The sequence below is a fragment of the Mustelus asterias genome, chromosome 17 (genome assembly GCF_964213995.1).
Source record: "Mustelus asterias chromosome 17, sMusAst1.hap1.1, whole genome shotgun sequence".
Lineage (NCBI taxonomy): Eukaryota > Metazoa > Chordata > Chondrichthyes > Carcharhiniformes > Triakidae > Mustelus > Mustelus asterias.
Genome location: NC_135817.1, coordinates 18,954,574 through 18,974,447, shown reverse-complemented (window position 1 = coordinate 18,974,447; position 19,874 = coordinate 18,954,574). Strand labels below are relative to the sequence as shown.

General features: G+C 46.1%; 1 protein-coding gene across 2 annotated transcripts in view; it reads left to right on the top strand.

Moving 5' to 3' along the window:
- LOC144506363 (E3 ubiquitin-protein ligase Midline-1) overlaps positions 1-19,874 on the top strand; it is a 664,229-nt gene that overhangs the window by 389,290 nt on the left and 255,065 nt on the right. For both annotated transcript variants that reach the window (XM_078232375.1, XM_078232376.1), the window contains exon 2: positions 17,983-18,698. In XM_078232375.1, coding sequence (XP_078088501.1) covers positions 18,039-18,698 — 660 coding nt within the window. In that variant the 5' untranslated portion in view covers positions 17,983-18,038. The remainder of the gene's footprint in view (positions 1-17,982; positions 18,699-19,874) is intronic.

Here is a 19,874-nt window from a genome sequence, read left to right as displayed (position 1 = left end):
GCCCCCCCATGCCCACTCCTGTAACCTTCTTCAAGATCCTTCTTAAAACCTACCTCTTTGACCAAACTTTTTTTAACAAGTCTCCCTATGGCTCTGCATCAAACGTTGTCTGATAAAGCTCCTCCTAAAGCATCTCAAAACGTTTTGCTTCATCGTCCAACTCTAAATGTGTAAATTGTTGTTGCTGATTAAAAGCAGTTATGCCTGTTTAAGTTTATTTATTAGTGTCACAAGTGGCTTACATTAACACGGCAATGAAGTTACTGTGAAAATCCCCAGTTGCCACATTCCGGTGCCTGTTCGGGTACACTGAGGGAGAATTTAGCATGGCCAATGCACCTAACCCGCAGGTCTTTTGGACTGTGGGAGGAAACCAGAGTACCCGGAGGAAACCCACGCAGACATGGGGAGAATGTGCAAACTCCACACAGACAGTGACCCAAGCCAGGAATCGAACCCGGCTCCCTGGCGCTATGAGGCAGCAGTGTTAACCACTGTGCGGCTGTGCCGTTTGCATTTTGTAAGCCAGGTAATCGAGTTGCTCCTGTGCTCTGCCTTTGAAGTTACTTTTGGGGAATTAGTAAATGAATCTTGCATTTTCCTTCGAAATCTTAGAATCTTAGAAACCCTACAGCACAGAAAGAGGCCATTCGGCCCATCGAGTCTGCACCGACCACAATCCCACCCAGGCCCTACCCCCATATCCCTACATATTTACCCACTAATCCCTCTAACCTACGCATCCCAGGACACTATGGGCAATTTTAGCATAGCCAATCAACCTAACCTGCACACCTTTGGACTGTGGGAGGAAACCGGAGCACCCGGAGGAAACCCACGCAGACACGAGGAGAATATGCAAACTCCACACAGACAGTGACCCAAGCCGGGAATCGAACCCAGGTCCCCGGAGCTGTGAAGCAGCAGTGCTAACCACTGTGCTACCGTGCCGTTTTGGGATGCTTCTCTGTCTTACATGATTTCTATTCAGCCAGCAGTTATGGAATGGTATTTGGCAGAAAGTGAGGCATATTTTACAAGAGGAATGTGTGCATAGTAATCTCTCATGTTAATGCGCTAAAACATTGAGTTTAATGCAGTGGGGTTCATAGAGCAGTAGATGTTTGTAGCACAGAATCTGATCAGCGTGTCTCTACTGCCTTTTATGCTACAGCAATCAAAAATTAATTCTTCATTGTCTTCCCCAGCCCTGTCCCCACAGCCCTCTGCCAATTCCAAACTTAATCACCCTATCACGCTCTCATCTCATAAGCCAGTACATTTGCTTCAAATATTTATGTAACTTTCCCTTAAAAATGAGAATGGGTTCTTACTTCAACTCCTCCTTATAGCAAAGCATGTCATGCTCTAGAAATGATGTGGAGATGCCGGCGTTGGACTGGGGTAAACACAGTAAGAAGTTTAACAACACCAGGTTAAAGTCCAAATAAACCTGTTGGACTTTAACCTGGTGTTGTTAAACTTCTTACTCTGCTCTAGAACCCCAATGAAGAACAAATTACTGCAACCGCTAACCTTATTCACAGTAACAATTTAAATCAATAGTTGCACCCTTTGATTGCCCATCCATAAGAGACAGTCTTTCTTTATTCAAGACATTGGAATCCTTCACACCTTCATGAACCCTAGTTAGATCTGCTCCTACCAGAACAAAATATGCTGGAAAATCTCAGCAGGTCTGACAGTATCTGTGGGGAGAGAATAGAGCTAATGTTTCAAGTCTGGATGACCCTTCGCCAGAGCTCTGACAAAGCGTCATCTAGACTCGAAACATTGGCACTATTCTCTTCCCACAGATGCTGTCAGACCTGCTGAAATTTTCCAGCATTTTCTGTCTTTATTTCAGATTCCAGTATCTGCAGTATTTTGCTTTTATCTTTGATCTGCTCCTAGCCTTCCCTACCCCAATCTCATTGTCTCAGTGTTCGAGAGACATCAAAAACTGTGATGCACATCATTGCAAAGTAATTTGCAAAACAAATTACTCTACTTAATTTACTTACTTTATTGCAAAAATAGTGCCATTGGAAGTTTTACATCTATCAGAGCGGAGAGATGACATCTCGGCTTCTCATCTTGTCTAAAAGGCAGTAGCTCAGACGGTGTAGCACCCCCTTAGTACTGCACTGGAGTGTTAGCCTTTACTGGCTCAACTTTGGAGATTGGAACTTGAGCCCCTTGCACCTTCTGGCTCATTGTGCTAGTTGAACCACGGTTGACCTGATATTGCTATTGATCAAAATCGAGCTGTTGTTGCTGGCGGCACTATGAAGTAAATGGACTCGAAAGCCTCCCTATGCAAAACTACACAGGTTCGATCCCTGTAGCTTTCAGCAGTGAATGCTGCATGGCCACCAATTCAAAGCATGCCAATCACAGTTCTCAGAGCTCCTGAGCTTGGCCGGTGTGGGTAATTGAGATGCCACCATTACTGAATATGGATAGCTCCTCTGATCATAGAATCATAGAATCCCTATAGTGCAGAAGGAGGCCCATTGAGTCTGTACTGACTCTCTGACAGAGTGTCTTACCCAGGCCCTCTCCCCAGCCCTATCCCCATAACGAGCACATTCACCATGCCTAATCCATGAAACCTAAACATCTTGGGACACTAAGGGGCAATTTAGTATGGCCAATCCACCTAACCTGCACACCTTTGGACTGTGGGAGGAAACCGGAGCACCCGGAGGAAACCCATGCAAACACAGGGAGAACGTGAAAACTCCACACAGTCACCCAAGGCCGGAATTGAACCCAGGTCCCTGGCGTTGTGAGGCATGGTGCTAACCACTGTGCTACTGTATCGAGATTACGTTTGCTATTGAACTGCAGGGACAGCATTACTTGGCAAACGACCTACATTATGCTAGGTCTGGGAGAGCTTGATGGTGACACTAGATACAAACTTGGGGAAAGCATTCAATTTCCTGCATTGTTTGCTTAGTTTATTTAGTGTCACAAGTAGGCTTACATTAACACTGCAATTAAGTTACTGTGAAAATCCCCTAGTTGCCACACTTCGGTGCCTGTTCGAGTATACTGAGGGAGAATTTAGTATGGCCAATGCACCTAACCAGCACATCTTTTGGACTGTGGGAGGAAACCAGAGCACCCAGAGGAAACCCATGCAGACACGGGGAGAATGTGCAAACTCCGCACAGACAGTGGCGCAAGCTAGGAATCGAACCCAGTTCCCTGGTGCTGTGAGGCAGCTGTACTAACCACTGTGCCACCGTGGATCCGTGGATATAAACATAGACATGGCTGAGAATGTGTTACGTACACAACTTACACATGGCGAACTACCTATTCCAGGAAGGTCAACGTCTGGTTCAAAATATGTTATCCATGGTTAAGAGCATGCAATGTGAAACTTAACACATAGTTGAGACTGTTTGATTCCTGGGTATCTTGGTGCAGTGTTGTGTTACTGTACCAGATAGCCTGAGTCCAAGTTGGCTATGTAGTTAGAGTATTTGAATTCTGTGCTTTTCTTTAAATGCCTGGAAATAAACCCTGGCATTAGTAACAGAGACCATGAAGCTGTTAAATTGTTGTAAAAAGTTCACTAATTCCTTTTGTTTACCTGGCCTGGTCTTTATGACATGGCCTAGCAACCCACTTGGTTATTTCAGATAGAGGGAAGTCCTTCTCTACCTTCTCTGGGTAACTAGGGATGGGCAAAATGTTGGCAGTGCCAGCATGATCCTAATTTGAATGTTTTTTAAAAATGTAGGTTTCAATATGGTAATATCTTATAATACATGTTAAGACCAGGTTGGAGTCATGATAAGGTGTAGATTGTACATGACTGGGAGTTTGTAATGTTCAAGTGGTGAATCTATGATAAGTGGATCACTCAGTACAAGAACAAACAAGAATTAATCTTTCCACTCAGTTTGATATTATTATAAGATTGGCACCCGTTTGGATCTGTTTTGAAGATGCACAATTAATGTCTAATCAATCAGAAATTGTGTAGTAGTGAATGTCCATCCATCAATAAAACTACATTTGATTAGTCAAAAGGGGCAAATCAGAATACTTGTGATGTTGTAAATCATTCAAGGTTTCATTACTCGATCTCACTCTTGCGGGTCAGCATGGGCTGTGACACACTTTGGGGGTTCAGTCTGGATTGTGACACACTCTCTGGGGGTTCAGTATGGACTGTGACACACTCTGGGGGTTTCCGTATGGACTGTGACACACTCTGGGGGTTTCCGTATGGACTGTGACACACTCTGGGGGTTTCCGTATGGACTGTGACACACTCTGGGGGTTTCCGTATGGATTGTGACACACTCTGGGGGTTCACTATGGACTGTGACACACTCTGGTGGTTCAGTCTGGGCTGTGACACACTCTGGGTGTTCAGTCTGGACTGTGACACACTCTGGGGTGTCAGTATGGACCGTGACACACACTGGGGGGGTCAATATGGATTGTGACACACTCTGGGGGTTCAGTCTGGACTGTGACACACTCTCTGGGGGTTCAGTCTGGACTGTGACACACTCTGGGGGTTCAGTCTGGGCTGTGACACACTCTGGCGGTTCAGTCTGGGCTGTGACACACTCTGGGGTGGCAGTATGGACCGTGACACACTCTGGGAGTCAGTATGAACTGTGACACATTCGGGGGGTTCAGTGTGGACTATGACACATGATAGGGGGTTCATTATGGACTGTGACGCACTCTGGGGGTTCACTATAGACTGTGACACACGATAGGGGGTTCACTATGGACTGTGATACACTCTGGGGGGTCAGTCTGGACTGTGACACACTCTGGGGATCAGTCTGGACTGCAACATACTCTGGGGGGTCAATATGGACTGCAACAATCTCTGGGGGGATTAGTATGGACAGTGACAAATTCTGGGGGGTCAGTATGGACTGTGACACACTCTTGGGGTCAGTAATGAACTGTGACACACTTTGGGGGGTTGGTACGGACTGTGACACACTCGAGGTTCAGTCTGGACTGTGACACGCCCAAGGGTTTATTGTGGTATGTCACGATCAGCTGTATTACACTGCATAACAACAATTGTTGGCTGAATCATTCATGGTCTCATTCTGGACTGCTCCACACTGCGAGTTTTGGGTGATGTGAGGGTTGGGTTCAGTAAATTGATTTTTGTTCGTGGGAAACAAATAGTCTCCCATTGGCAGCTTGCGAATCATCAGTCCTGTTTTCTGCTGATTATTTAATTACAACTTTCCCCATTCCTCCATGTCGTGTCTGAAAATGAAAGCTGCAAAAAGTCCCGATGCCAACAAGTTAGTGTTAAGGAGACGTTCTTGAACAGAATTTGATCCTCCTTATTTATTCAGCTGAAACCAGAGACAGAGAGCAAAGACTTGGCTGGATAGTGAGTGGCAGCTGGGCTGTGGAGGTCCCGCCCAGCTCTCCCCCTTCGTGTCACTTCTTTGACGGAGGTGGTTTTAGGTGGAGCTGGCTTTCCTGTCATTGTGAAACGCAGTAAATCCGATTTTCCTGTTGTGTTTCAGACTTGCCTATTAGCTTAGTGGAGACTGGGCTGTGAATGATGCAGGCTAAAGGCAGCTGGGCAGCGGGCTGCTGAAACCTCCAGTTTGATAGTGTTATGATGGTGACCTTAACCCCAGCTATGTCCAGACAAGCAGAACCGGGTTGGAATCCATTGGTGGGTATCAGATGGTTACTTGTTAATGCTGATGGTCAGACGCCTGGCTGTATCAGGGGGTTGGGAAGTTTTACCTGACACTGTCAGGCTAGCAACCAGACTTAATTTGTTCGTACTAAATTTCACTTTTGGGAGTATATTCAGGACATTGGATAAATTGCTTTCTCAACGATTAGCTAAATATAAACTGGCAATGTGTGTATATTTAAATAAGATGCTCCTGGGTTTGTAGCTGCCACTATTTTCAGAGTTACTTTCTTTTCCATAGATCTTGTGTTCCTGTCCGACAGTGACAGACCCCACTGGAAATCAATCAAACTGCAGGCGGATTTCCTTGGATAGTTATCACCTTTTCTTTGGGGAAATGTCCATGGTTACTGAAGCTTGCTAATAAACACACCTTGTTGGATTCATTTGTGAAGCCCCAGATTTTTGGATCAGTATAGTTTGAGTGTAATCAGTGCTTACGCTTTTTAAGACAGAAATTTCATGCCTCATTTATTGGCCTGCTTATGGTTGGGTGCAGTGAGGAATATTTTGTGTTCGGAATGAGCTTAGAAATCTCATTTGCTGCTCAGTGATTGTGGGACTGAAACAAGAAGAATTGAATTTTGTACGGGCTGGGCGACTTGCTGGCAAGATTCAGTGGTTGTACTTCAAGCTCGGCTTTGGATTGCCTTGCTGATTAACATCCAGCTATCTCCATTACTTCCTAGGCAGTAACAAAAACTGATAGACAATACTAACACCTGAAATGTCTACTGTCATAGAATCGTTCCAGGTATTCCCTATTCTAGCTGTAATCACAATAGAAAGAAATGGCTTACATTTATGTGGCATCATTCTCAAACCCAGGGATATTCCAAAATGCTTTGGGTGCGATCTTACCTGCCGTCCATGCCATGTTCCCATCGCAGCAATATCAGAGAATTTAGTGGCCAGCCAAATCTCTGTTCACTACAGCAGTATGGGAAAATCCCATCAGCATAAACGTTGGTGACATTCCGGCCTTTATGAGGGTGGCACAGTGACACAGTATTTAGCACTGCTGTTTCACAGCACAAGGGACCAGTGTTCAATTCCCGGCTTGGGTCACTGTCTGTGGAGTTTGTACATTCTCCCCGTGTCTGCATGGGTTTCCTCCGGGTGCTCTGGTTTCCTCCCACAGTCTGAAAGACATGCTGGTTAGATGCATTGGCCATGCTAAATTCTCCCTCAGTGACCTGAACAGGCGCTGGAGTGTAGCGACTAGGGGATTGTCACAGTAACTTCATTGCAGTGTTAATGTAAGCCGACTTGTGACACTAATAAATAAACTTTTATAGCCAGTGATGTATGTTTTTGAAGTGTAATCATAACTGTTAAGAGGGAACACAGGTGAACTTATGCACAGTATGGCCTCTCAAACAACTATGACCAGATCATGTGTTTCAGTGATGTTGGTTGAGGGACAGATGTTGGCCAGGGCAATGATGCTGTGGGATCTTCTATTCCTGCCTGAGAGGCCAGACAGGGCATTGTTTAATGTTGTATCCTAAAAGTGATGCCTTTGACTATGCAGCTGTCCCTCAGTACTGTAAGTATCAGCTTGGATATATGTGTGTGTGTGGAGTGGGACTTGAACCCATGAATAATGGATTTGAGGTGAGTCTACCACTGGGTAAGATGTATTATTTTAAGAAGCATCTGTCACCGTTTATACCATCTGATTGGTCCCTTACCTGATCTGGCATTCCAGAATTACACTTTGCAGCTTGATTTTAGAGTTTGGATTGTTGCCACACAACAGCGCACCCCCTAAAAGCTACGTGTTCCTGTGTCTGCGTGGGTTTCCTCCGGGTGCTCCGGTTTCCTCCCACAGTCTGAAAGATGTGCTGGTTAGATGTATTGACCCGAACAGGCGCCGGAGTGTGGCGACTAGGGGAACTTCACAGTAACTTCATTGCAGTGTTAATGTAAGCCTTACTTGTGACTATTAAATAAACTTTAAAATTTTTTAGCTTTTTTACAGATTCTGGGGGGCCAATTCGAATTTGTAGGATTGTGTTGACAGGTTTTTGTTAAGGGTATCAAGAGAAAAGGTACAATGCCGACAAGCAGAGCTGAGCACGAGATCTGCCATAATTGAAATGAAAACCAGCAGCGTTCCTTCCAGAGTGTTGTGAAGTGGAGAGGTACACTTCTGCTGCCCCCTGACTCCACACAAGGATAGGTTTGGGAACATTGCCCTTACCTTGAGGCTGTATAAAGTATCGCATATTCCAGCAGCCTAATACCTGCTTAAGGTGATTGCTCAGGATGTCTGAATACTGGTCTAAGGCCAAATATGACATCTGATTTATTTCAGTCACCTCGGGGTGCAGAATATAACCCCGTGTAATTGGTCTTTTATACCCCCCTGTCCCTAGCCCAGATAAGGACCAATATCAACCCCACTGTCTTATTGGGGCTGCTCAGTTTTAATCTTTTTTTAAAACTTGTGGATTACAAATGATAAGAGCAAGTTGAATGTTAGAAACATAGAAACCCTACAGTACAGAAAGAGGCCATTCGGCCCATCGAGTATGCACCGACCACAATCCCACCCAGGCCCTACCCCCATATCCCTACATATTTACCCACTAATCCCTCTAACGTACGCATTTCAGGACTCTAAGGGGCAATTTTTAGCATGGCCAATCAACCTAACCCTCACATTTTTGGACTGTTGGAGGAAACCGGAGCACCCGGAGGAAACCCACGCAAACACGAGGAGAATATGCAAACTCCACACAGACAGTGACCCAGCCGGGAATCAAACCCAGGTCCCTGGAGCTGTGAAGCAGCAGTGCTAACCACTGTGCTACCGTGCCGCCCTAGTAGATGATTTCTTTCCCAGAGGGTAGTGGATCTGTATTCCTTCAGGCAACAGCGAGACCTGTTATTGGCTGAAGGAGCGGTGACCTTGTACAAGAAGTAGGTAGTGTCTGACATTGATCCAGGGTAGAGTGGTCTCCTGGACTCATTCAACTTCCAGCCAGGGTTGCCAACTCTGCTCGGGTGTATTCCTGGAGGTTGTTTCCTCTCTCAGTTCCCGCTGGTTCTGTTTAATCAACATGATTCTCCGCAGGGGGAATAACAATTGCCGGCACTGTTCCTGGATTGTCGCCATTTGAAATACCAGTAGGTGATTCAAGTGTGTCCATATTATTACCGCCCACTTGAAGCCTGACACCCGTTGCCTGAGTAATGCTCAGTGCACCGATCAATGGACTGGTCTGATGTGTGTGTAACTTAATCTAACCCGGGTGTAGGACTGAAACAAACGGAGGTGACACAACTGAGGTTGCACACACAATATAGGAAAATTAGTCATTGAAAATGAAAACAATGAGAGTAAATCAGCATGCACTTTTTAAAATTAAAAGCTGAACCTAATATGATGTGTAAGTGGAAGATTTATGTTAAACCTATCCCATCCAAACCAAATGAATGGAAAATTCACCTCGGTTGAGTGTCTGTTTGAGTGAAGTGGAATCTACCCTGTTAACCCCATGGAAACGCGAACCTACTTACCTAATCCACACAAACTAGGCCATCAGCCAAGCCTATAGAACTTGCCAATATGAATAGAGGTGCAGCTGGAGTGTAACCGAATTGTGCTGGTTACCATGGGGCACTGATATACTTCTTGCTGCTCTGCCAGACAGCCTGAGAAAAAGACTTGCGTTCATATAGCCTCTTTCACAACCTCAGAATGTTCCAAAACACTTGACTGCCAAGAAAGTCGCTTTGAAGAGTAGTCACTGTTATAGTGTAAGAAATGATGTGGAGATGCCAGCGTTGGACTGGGGTAAACACAGTAAGAGTTTTAACAACACCAGATTAAAGCCCAACAGGTTTATTTGGTAGCAAATGCCATTAGCTTTCGGAGCCCTGCTCCTTCGTCAGATGGAGTGGATATCTGGTGATGGCATTTGCTACCAAATAAACCTGTTGGACTTTAACCTGGTGTTGTTAAAACTCTTATAGTGTAAGAAACGCAGCAATCTCCCACCATAGGGTGGCATGTTGTTGACATTGCTGCCTCACATCACAAGGGTCCTGTTTTCAATTCTGGCCTTGGGTGACTGTCTGTGTGGAGTTTGCATGTTCTCCCTGTGCGTGGATTTCTTCCGGGTGCCCTGGTTTCCTTCCACTGTCCAAGGATGTGCAGGTTAGGTGGGTTGGCCATGCTAAATTGCCCCTTAGTGTCTCGAGATCATAGAATCCTACAGTGCAGAAAGAGGCCATTCGGCCCATCGAGTCTGCACCAACCACAATCCCACAGAGGCCCGATCCACATATCCCTACATATTTGCCCATTAACCCCTCTAACCTATGCATCCCGGGACACTAAGGGGAAATTTAGAATGGCCAATAAACCTAGCCCGCACATCTTTGGACTGTGGGAGGAAACCGGAGCACCCGGAGGAAACCCACGCAGACACAGGGAGAATGTGCAAACTCCACACAGACAGCGACCCGAGCCGGGATTCGAACCCAGGTCCCTGGAGCTGTGAAGCAGCAGTGCTAACCACTGTGCTACCGTGCCGATGTGTAAGTTAGATGGATAAGCCATGGTAAATGGGTTATAGGATAGGGTGGGGGAGAGGACTTGGCTAAGATACTGTTTTGGTGCAGACTCAATGGGTCGAATGGCCTTTTCTGCACTGTAGAGATTCTATGAAACAATGATTAAATGCATGTGCCAAATTTTTGATTAAAGTAGGAAATACCCAGCAGGTTAGTCAGCGTTTGTGAAGAGATTTACAGAGATAACCACAGAGTATTGACCAGAAGCCTTGTGCTGGATTTTGCAGTGGTAATGATGGTGAAACCTTGATCAGTCTTGTTCCACATGCGCAATTCTCCCATCCGGCTGCGGTAATATTTTAGCGCACGGGTCAGGAGAATGACGCATTGGCCAATTCTCGCAAGAGTTTGCGCTGCGCTTGCGTCTCCCAGGCCCAGATTTCCAGCAGCGTCCGTGTGGTGCCGGAAATCAGCTGGGAGACAGGGTTAGCATTTAGATAGTACTTTGAATGATATTGAAGTACTCTCAGCGGGCCTGGGACTGAATTCTCCAGGTCCGCTAGCCTCTACCACTCTGCAGAGTGTTTCACCCCAGTGGAGCTTACAGTAGGCCCTCACGTTCGGGGAGCTAGCAGCCTGACCCCACTGGAGTGAAGGGAGGGCAATCGGGCCCCCCCACGGGGCCGGGTGTGTGGGGCGGTGGGTGGGGCGGTGGGGGGTGGGTGGGTGGTGCCCCCTGGGCATTGGCACCCTGACACTGCCCAAGGGGCTGACATTTCTGGGCCTCTGCTACACAGCCTGTTCAGCGTTTGCAGCATTTTCTGCCTTAATTTGTTACTGTCACAAGTAGGCTTACATTAACACTGCAATGAAGAATTTAGCATGGCCAAATGCACCTAAGCAGCACATCTTTCGGTCTGTGGGAGGAAACCAGAGCACCCGGAGGAAACCCACGCAGACATGGGGAGAACGTGCAGACTCCACACAGTGACCCAAGCTGGGAATTGAACCCGAGCCCCTGGCACTGTGAGGCAGCAGTGTTAACCACTCTGTCACCGTGCCGGCCAAAAAGGACTTTATAAATCTGCTCAGTGTCTGAGATCTACCAGAATTTAGCAAATTCCATAGAAAATAGGAGTAGGCCAGTTGGCCCTTTGAGCTTGCTCCACCATTCGTTTTGATCATGGCTGATCTAACCATAGAATCCCTACAGTACAGAAGGAGGCCATTCAGTCCATTGAGTCTGTACCAAGCACAATCTCACCCAGGTCCTATTGCCGTAACCCCACACATTTACCCTACTAATCCCCCAACACTAGGGGCAATTTAACAAGGCCAATCAACCTAACCCATATATCTTTGGACTGTGGGAGAAAACTGGAGCACCCGGAGGAAACCCACGCAGACAGGGGAGAATGTGCAAACTCTACACAGACAGTGACCCGAGGCCGGAATTGAACTTGGGTCCCTGGTGCTGTGAGGCAGCAGCACTAACCATTGTGCCACAGTGCCTCCCTAGTGTTACATCTCAAATCTTTCCTCCCTTTTCAGAATATGGGCAATACTGGCAAGACAGATTTATTTCCTGCCTCTAGATCCCATGAGAAGTCATCTTATTGAATCACTGAGAGTGTTGGCTTGCTAGCTGTGGCTGGGCATAATGCTGGAACTTTCCTTACACGATATTTTGTCTCTGAATTCCCATTTTTTTCTCGCCTCCAATACTTTTGTAACTAATAAGCAAAAATGTTCAAAGATCATATTTAAAAAGAAACATTTTTAAATGCTTTTTGTTCTTGTGGGATTGCCCACATTAGTATCCAGGAGCTTCATATTTAATATCTGGAGAACTCTAGGTTGATCCTGGAGGGTTGGCAACTCTTATCATAGTGGTTTGGATGCAACTGAATGGTTTGCTCGGCCCCCACTTCAGAGTGAAGTTATAAAGTCAACCGCTTTGCTGTTTATTAATTGACATAGTGTAGGAGTTTTGTGAACAATTGAAACGCTGTGGTCCTGGGAACTGTGCTGTCACAGAAAGTATAAATATGCTGTTGTACATCTGCCCAAACAAGGATCTGCCCAATGACGGCAATGTTTAACCCAGTCAATCATTTGTTTCTATTTGTGAAAAGGGGCAGTTAATGGTTTGTGTCAGTTTTAATAAAGATCACCATGGCTAACAGCAAGGTGGCAGAACCACCATTGCCTGGGACATAACGGATCTGTGTGCAGGGCTAATTTGCTGTGTTGTGGCCTTTATTTGAACTGATATTGGACTTGTATATTGAACATGTAGATTAACGAGAATAGGCCAAGACATTCTCCCACAAGGGACTAGCTTGTGAGTCATCCTTATACAGATCTCGAAAGTGGGCCAGTTCTGTTGCCTCAAAAATTTGCGATTAGATATTTTTATCATGAGAAACATATTTATTTTTATTTATTCTTTTTATTTTTATTAAATTATTAGTGTCACAAGTTGGCATTAACATTGCAATGAAATTACTGTGAAAATCCCCTACTCACCACACTCCAGTGTCTGTTCTGGTACACTGAGGGAGAATTTAACATGGCCAATGCACCTAACCAGCATGTCTTTCGGACTGTGGGAGAAAACTGGAGCACCCGCAGGAAACCCGCGCAGACAAGGGGAGAACCTGCAAACTCCTCAGACAATGCCCCAAGCCGGGAATTGAACCCGGATCCCTGGCACTGTGAGGCAGCAGTGCTAACCACTGTGCCGCAATTTGATTTTGATGTGGGAGGGATGGTGGCCTGGTGATAATATCACTGAACTAGTAATCCAGAGGCCCAAGCTAATGTTCTGGGGGCATGGGTTCAAATCCCACCACAGCAGCTGCTGAAATTTAAATTCAATTAATAAACCTGGAATATAACACTAGTCTCAGTAATGGTGACTTTGACAATTATCACCAATTGTTGTAAAAACCCATCTGGTTCACTAATGTCTTTTAGGGAAGGAAATCTGCTGTCCTTACCTGATGTGGTCTACTTGTTACTCTCGAGCCACAGCAATGTGGTTGACTGCTCTGTGAAATAGCCCTGCAAGCCACTTGGTTCAAGAGCAATTAGGGCTGGGTAACAAATGCTGGCCCAGCCAGCGACACCCACATCCCATGAAAGATTGCATTTTTACAAAAGGCACTTTAGCTTAAACAACAACAACTTGTATTTATCTAACATTTTTAACGTAGTAAAACATCACGTGTTACATTACGGCAACGTAATCAGACAAAATTGACACCAAGCCACATAGAGAGAAGGGCGACCAAATGCTTGGTCAGAATGGTAGCTTTTAACACGTGTCCAAAGGAGGAAAGAACAAAAAGTATTCAGGAAGGGAGTTCTTGAACTTCAGTCCAATGCTGCTGAAGGTGAGATGATGAAAATCAGGGATACACGTGAGGCCAGCGTTGGAAAAATGCAGCCATCCTGGAGGGTTGGAAGTGGGGAGTGAGGCCATGAAGAATTCCAAACCAAGGACGCAAATGTTTTAAATTTGAGGAATTGCTGGACTGGGAACCAAGGGTATGGAGAACTCTGGAGCAAAGACAAGTAAATGAAGTTAGGGCGATGACCATGCCCTAGTGTGACTGACTGACTGGAGGAGAGGAATAAGGGGCTATACAGCCTACTCTTATTCCTGAGAGGTGAGGGTTGACTATCTATGTTAGCGACTGCTGGTGGGCTGCTGTGTCCATATTGAGAAGTCATCATTAAATCTGTGACGCAAGATAAAGAGACTTTGTCATCAGCGTTCGTAAATTTGTAAAATCAGCCCTGTTGTGTCTTCATTGGGAAGTGTTGGGTTTATGATTTGGGGGAAGGTGATCGTGGCAGACCATTAGGCTGATGCTTCATTGCTCTCACCTCTAAGTCATGGGTTCAAGCCCCACTCCAGAGATTTAAGCCCATATCCCAAGCTAAATATGCCACAGGAGTGAGGGAGTGCTGCACTATCGGGATGACATCTTTTGAATGAGATGTTAAACCAAGCTGCCCTCGCAGGTAACCACAAAACATCCCTTGGCACAACTCAAAAGAGAGCAAGAGGAGTTTTCTTCTCCGTCCTGGTCAGTATTTATCCCTCAACCAATATCTCAAAACAAATAATCCTATCGTTTTCTTATTGCTGTGTGTGGGAGTCTGCTGTGTGCAAATTGGTGCTCCGTTTCCTACATTAATTCTGTGACTACATGTCAAATATAATGGTCGGCTGTAAAAGATTTTGAGATGTCTTGAGATCAGGAAAAGGGTGACATGATTGCAAGTGCCCTCGCTCCCTCCTCGTGTCCCATCATTGCAAATTTGCCAAATCTCATTTTACATAGGTAATGCCTTATTTAAATTAAAGGGGGAATCGATTGCCCAGCGGTATCACTAGACTCTTAATCCAGAAACTCAGCTAAAACTCAATTAATGTTCTGGGGACCCAGGTTTGAATCCCACCATGGCAGCTGGTGGAATTTGAATTCAACAAAAAAATCTGGAATTAATAATCTACTGATGACTATGAAACCATTGTCAATTGTCGGAAAAATCCATCTGGTTCACTAATGTCCTTTAGGGAAGGAAATCTACCGTTCTTGCCTGGTCTGGCCTACATGTGACTCCAGAGCCACAGCAATGTGGTTGACTCTCAACTGCCCTTCGGCAACTTGGGATGGGCAATAAATGCTTGCGAGCCAATGATGCCCATGTCCCACAAATGAATAAAAAAAAACACCTTTACACTCATAATATTTGAGCAATTGAAATAACTGTTATTAACATTGTCTGTCACTCCTTCCCTCTGTCAGAGCTTAAACATAGACGTAGAGACATAGAGGTTTACAGCATGGAAACAGGCCCTTTGGCCCAACTTGTCCATGGCACCCCTTTTTTTTAACCACTAAGCTAGTCCCAATTGCCTGCATTTGGGCCATATCCCTCTATACCCATCTTACCCATGTAACTGTCTAAATGCTTTTTCAAATACAAAATTGTACCCGCCTCGACTACTACCTCTAGCAGCTTATTCCAGACACTCATCACCCTCCTGAATGAAAAAACTGCCCCTCTGGACCCTTTTGTATCTCTCCCCTCTCACTTTAAACCTATGCCCTCTAGTTTTAGTGTCCCCTACCTTTGGGAAAAGATATTGACTATCTCGCTGATCTATGCCCCTCTTTATTTTATCGACCTCTATAAGATCACCCCTCAGCCCTCCACGCTCCAGAGAAAAAAATCCCAGTCTATCCAGCCTCTCCTTATAACTCAAACCATCAAGTCCCGGTAGCATCCTAGTAAATCTTTTCTGCACTCTTTCTAGTTTAATAATATCTTTCTATAATAGGGTGACCAGAACTGTACACAGTATTTCAAGTGTGGCCTTACCAATGTCTTGTACAACTTCAACAAGACGTCCAAACTCCTGTATTCAATGTTCTGACCAATGAAACCAAGCATGCTGAATGCCTTCTTCACCACTCTGTCCACCTGTGACTCCACTTTCAAGGAGCTATGAACCTCTACCCCTAGATCTCTTTGTTCTATAACTCTCCCCAATGCCCTACCATTAACTGAGGAAGTCCTGCCCTGGTTCGATCTACCAAAATGCATCACCTCGCATTTGTCTAAATTAAACTCCATCTGCCATTCGTCAGCCCACTGGCCCAATTGATCAAGATCCCATTGCAATCCTCGATAACCTTCTTCACTGTCTACTAAGCCAGCAATCTTGATGTCATCTGCAAACCTACTAACCAAGCCTCCTAAATTCTCATCCAAATCATTAATATAAATGACAAATAACAGTGGACCCAGTACCAATCCCTGAGGCACACTGTTGGTCACAGGCATCCAGTTTGAAAAACAACCCTCTACAACCACCCTCTGTCATCCAGCCAATTTTGTATCCATTTGGCTACCTCACCCTGGATCCCATGAGATGTAACCTAATGCAACAACCTATCATGCGGTACCTTGTCAAAGGCCTTGCTAAAGTTTCTGTTACATTTCCAGTAAATTAGAGTGGGGTTTGGGAAGCTCACAGCAGATTCATCAAAGGTTATTCTTGGAATGATTCTTGGAATTCTTGGACTCACCTGAAGAAGGGACTTGGAGCTCCGAAAGCTTGTGTGGCTTTTGCTACCAAGTAAACCTGTTGGACTTTAACCTGGTGTTGTTAAACTTCTTACTATTCTTGGAATGTCAGGAGTGTGTGAAAGTAATCCCAGTAAGAAGTCTCACAACGCCAGGTTAAAGTCCAACAGATTTATTTGGTAGCACGAGCTTTCGGAGCACTGCCCCTTCATCAGGTGAGTCAATCCCAGTAATCCCAGTCTCCAAACCGTTGAGTATCACCTGGAGTCTAGACTGTCCCTCCCAGGCATTTCAAGTGAGAAAACGATTTTGATTGGTGAAAGTCCCATGTAACGCTTGTTGCTCTGTTGACAATGTGATCAGTCGGAATTCTCCCAAAAAATTTCCAAATGTCCCCAGCGGGGAAACCAATGAGATTCCTGCAGAGATGGTCGGAGTGATTCAGTTCACAATTTAACCACACGTAGAATTTTATTTTGGATGCCTAAAGATGCCGGCAAGCCCTTCTCCTTGGAGATCTGGGCGCCATTTATAAAGGGCACCTCAATCTCCAGACAAACCTACACACCCCACCATTTCCTAATCGCCAGGTTGGACCCCCTCCGCCCCACTCGCTGGCATCAGACCTTGCCCACTCACAGGTACCGGCATCCCACTCCATTCCCCCCCCTCCAAGGGAGTGACATCCCACTATGGGGTCGGCAAAGGCCTTCCCTTCAATCCACTGTTCTGATCTTTACTGAAACATAGCTTTCTCACCCCGGCTCCGCCCTCAACCCTTGGGCACTGTTTTAGAATGAGAGCCGTGACCCCCTTAACCCTTTAACTGCTCTTGTACCTTTACACAATGCAATGATCACTCTATTGACTGTCCTTGTTGCTAAAGGGAAGGATTGCCAAGTACTTTCTCACAAAAAAGGTGTTTCCTCTTTAAGGTGTTGTGCTTCCTCCACTGAATAAAGTTTTTCCCATCTCACTTGTGACATTGAAGTAAGTCGGTTGGAATTAATGATGCCCAGAGCTAGTTGGCTGGACCTGATTCCATTGATTTTTCTCTCTCCCTCTCTAGCGGCTCGCTAATGAGTGTGTAAACCCCCACTAACGAAGCAGCATTTACTTAGGGAAAGGTTAGGAGGTCCACAGCAGGGCAGGACCTCGGAGGGGGAGAGCGTGTACAGCTGCATCTTCTGAGGCTGCCTCTGGTGACTGGGCAGCATAGCCTTACTGCATCGGAGAGTGGAGATAGAGCGTTTCTGCTTGACTGGGCTGTCTGCTCGCGGCAGAGCCTGGCTCTGGAGTGGGGCACGGTGCAAGGGTTGCTGTGTGGACGACTTTTGGACGATGTGCTTCTGAGCGAGAGCAGCAAGAGAGAGCTAGGCATTAATGCGCTGCTTCTCAGACATTTCGGAGATCTGAATGTCTTAACTTGACTTGGCTGCGGCTTGAGGCTGAGACAGCATTTGCTAGAGGGATGTTCAGTAGATGTTAGTGTGGAATAGGCAGCGCCATGACAATGGGTCACTGTCACAGCGTAAGTCGGCAACCTCCCTAAACCGAGTCCCCCCACCCCCCCTCCTCATGCACACACACACAATGTCGTCTAATCGAATCCTGTGTTGCCTTTCCAGATAGCTCGCCAGCTTCCCTGGATTTTGCTGACGACACAGGATTGCTTTGCCTGAAGATGGAAACACTGGAGTCGGAACTGACCTGCCCTATCTGTCTGGAGCTCTTCGAGGATCCGCTGCTTCTGCCGTGCGCCCACAGCCTCTGTTTCAGCTGCGCCCACCGCATCCTGGTGTCTCACTGTGCATCCAACGAGAGCGTGGAATCTATCGCTGCCTTTCAGTGCCCGACGTGCCGCTATGTCATTGCCCTCAACCACCGTGGTCTAGAGGGGCTAAAGCGTAACGTCACCTTGCAGAACATCATCGACCGCTTTCAGAAGGCTTCAGTCAGCGGCCCCAACTCGCCGGGTGAAAGCCGCCGGGAGCGGCCCTTTGACGGCAGCGCCATGACGACGGCCGACCGTATCCCCTGCCAGTTCTGCGAGCAGGACCCGCCGCGGGCGGCTGTGAAAACCTGTGTGACCTGTGAGGTCTCCTACTGTGACAGCTGCCTGAAGGCCACCCACCCCAGCAAGAAACCTTTCACCGGGCACCGGCTGATCGAGCCTGTCCCCGACTCACACCTCCGGGGCTTGATGTGCCTGGAGCACGAGAGCGAGAAGGTCAATATGTACTGCGTGACGGATGAGCAGCTGATCTGTGCCCTGTGCAAGCTGGTGGGACGGCATCGAGACCACCAAGTGGCAGCACTAGGAGATCGTTTTGACAAAATAAAGGTACGTCGCATGTGGCTTTACTACTTTTTTTTGCTTCATGTGTTGGTGGGGGGAAGATGCTGGAACATGTCAAATGTTATCTGCTTGCACCCGTGGGAAACACTGCGGGATATTTCAATACGCTATAGGCGCTATATAAATGCAAGTTCACATTGTTGTTGTCAAAACCCCATCTGGCTGACAGATTTTAACGCATCCAAAGTCAACGTCTGATAAGAGGATGTGGCTGATGAACAAGCGCTTCCCCCAGTAATCCAGGAGATGAAGAAAAAACGGAGTGTGTTTCGGTCTGAAAGGTCCAAAGGTTTAGAAAAACATCAGAATTCAAGAATATTGGGAGTCAAACTCCAGTTCACCCCATAGAGATATTCTTTAAAAAAATCAAAGGAGAAAAATCACTACAGTACATATCATTTTAAAATAGGCTATGTAATCACATAGGTAACTCCAAAGAAGGTTTGTTTTTTAATTGTATGGTGATAATTCATGCACGGTATCACAGTGGTCATTGCCTCACAGAGCCAAGGGCCTGATTTTATTTCCTGGCTTGGGTCACTGTCTGTGCGGAGTCTGCACGTTCTCCCCATGACTGCGTGGGTTTCCTCCGGGTGTTCCAGTTTCCTCCCACAGTCTGAAAGACGTGCTGGTTAGATGCATTGGTCATGCTAAATTCTCCCTCATTGTTCCCAAACAGGAGCCAGAGTATGACGACTAGGGGATTTTCACAGTAACTTCATTGCAGTGTTAATGTAAGCCTACTTGTGACAAATAAATAAATTTTAATAAATTTTAGCATCCAGACTGCACTGAAATTTACATCAAACCACAACGAGTGGGCAGCACAGAAATGGGACCCTCAGCTGGTGTTTCTGCTCCGTATCAACATCTACCCAGGTTGGTTCCCAACCCAGCTGGTTTTGTGTGGACACTCTTGGAGTCAGTGGTTTCTTGGCAGAATGCTGACACCGTGAGTGAAGGACTTGTTGTGTTGCCATTCAGGTTATGCACTGCAGGCTACAATCCATCCCTGCTGCAGGGACCTATCATATATAAAGCTCATCTTTCTCTTAGCAACGGCTGTAATTCTATATCCTGCACACTCTCCTTTACTTCTCCCCTGTGTACTCTATGAACAGTATTGCTTTTTCTGTATAGCACACAAGAAACAATACTTTT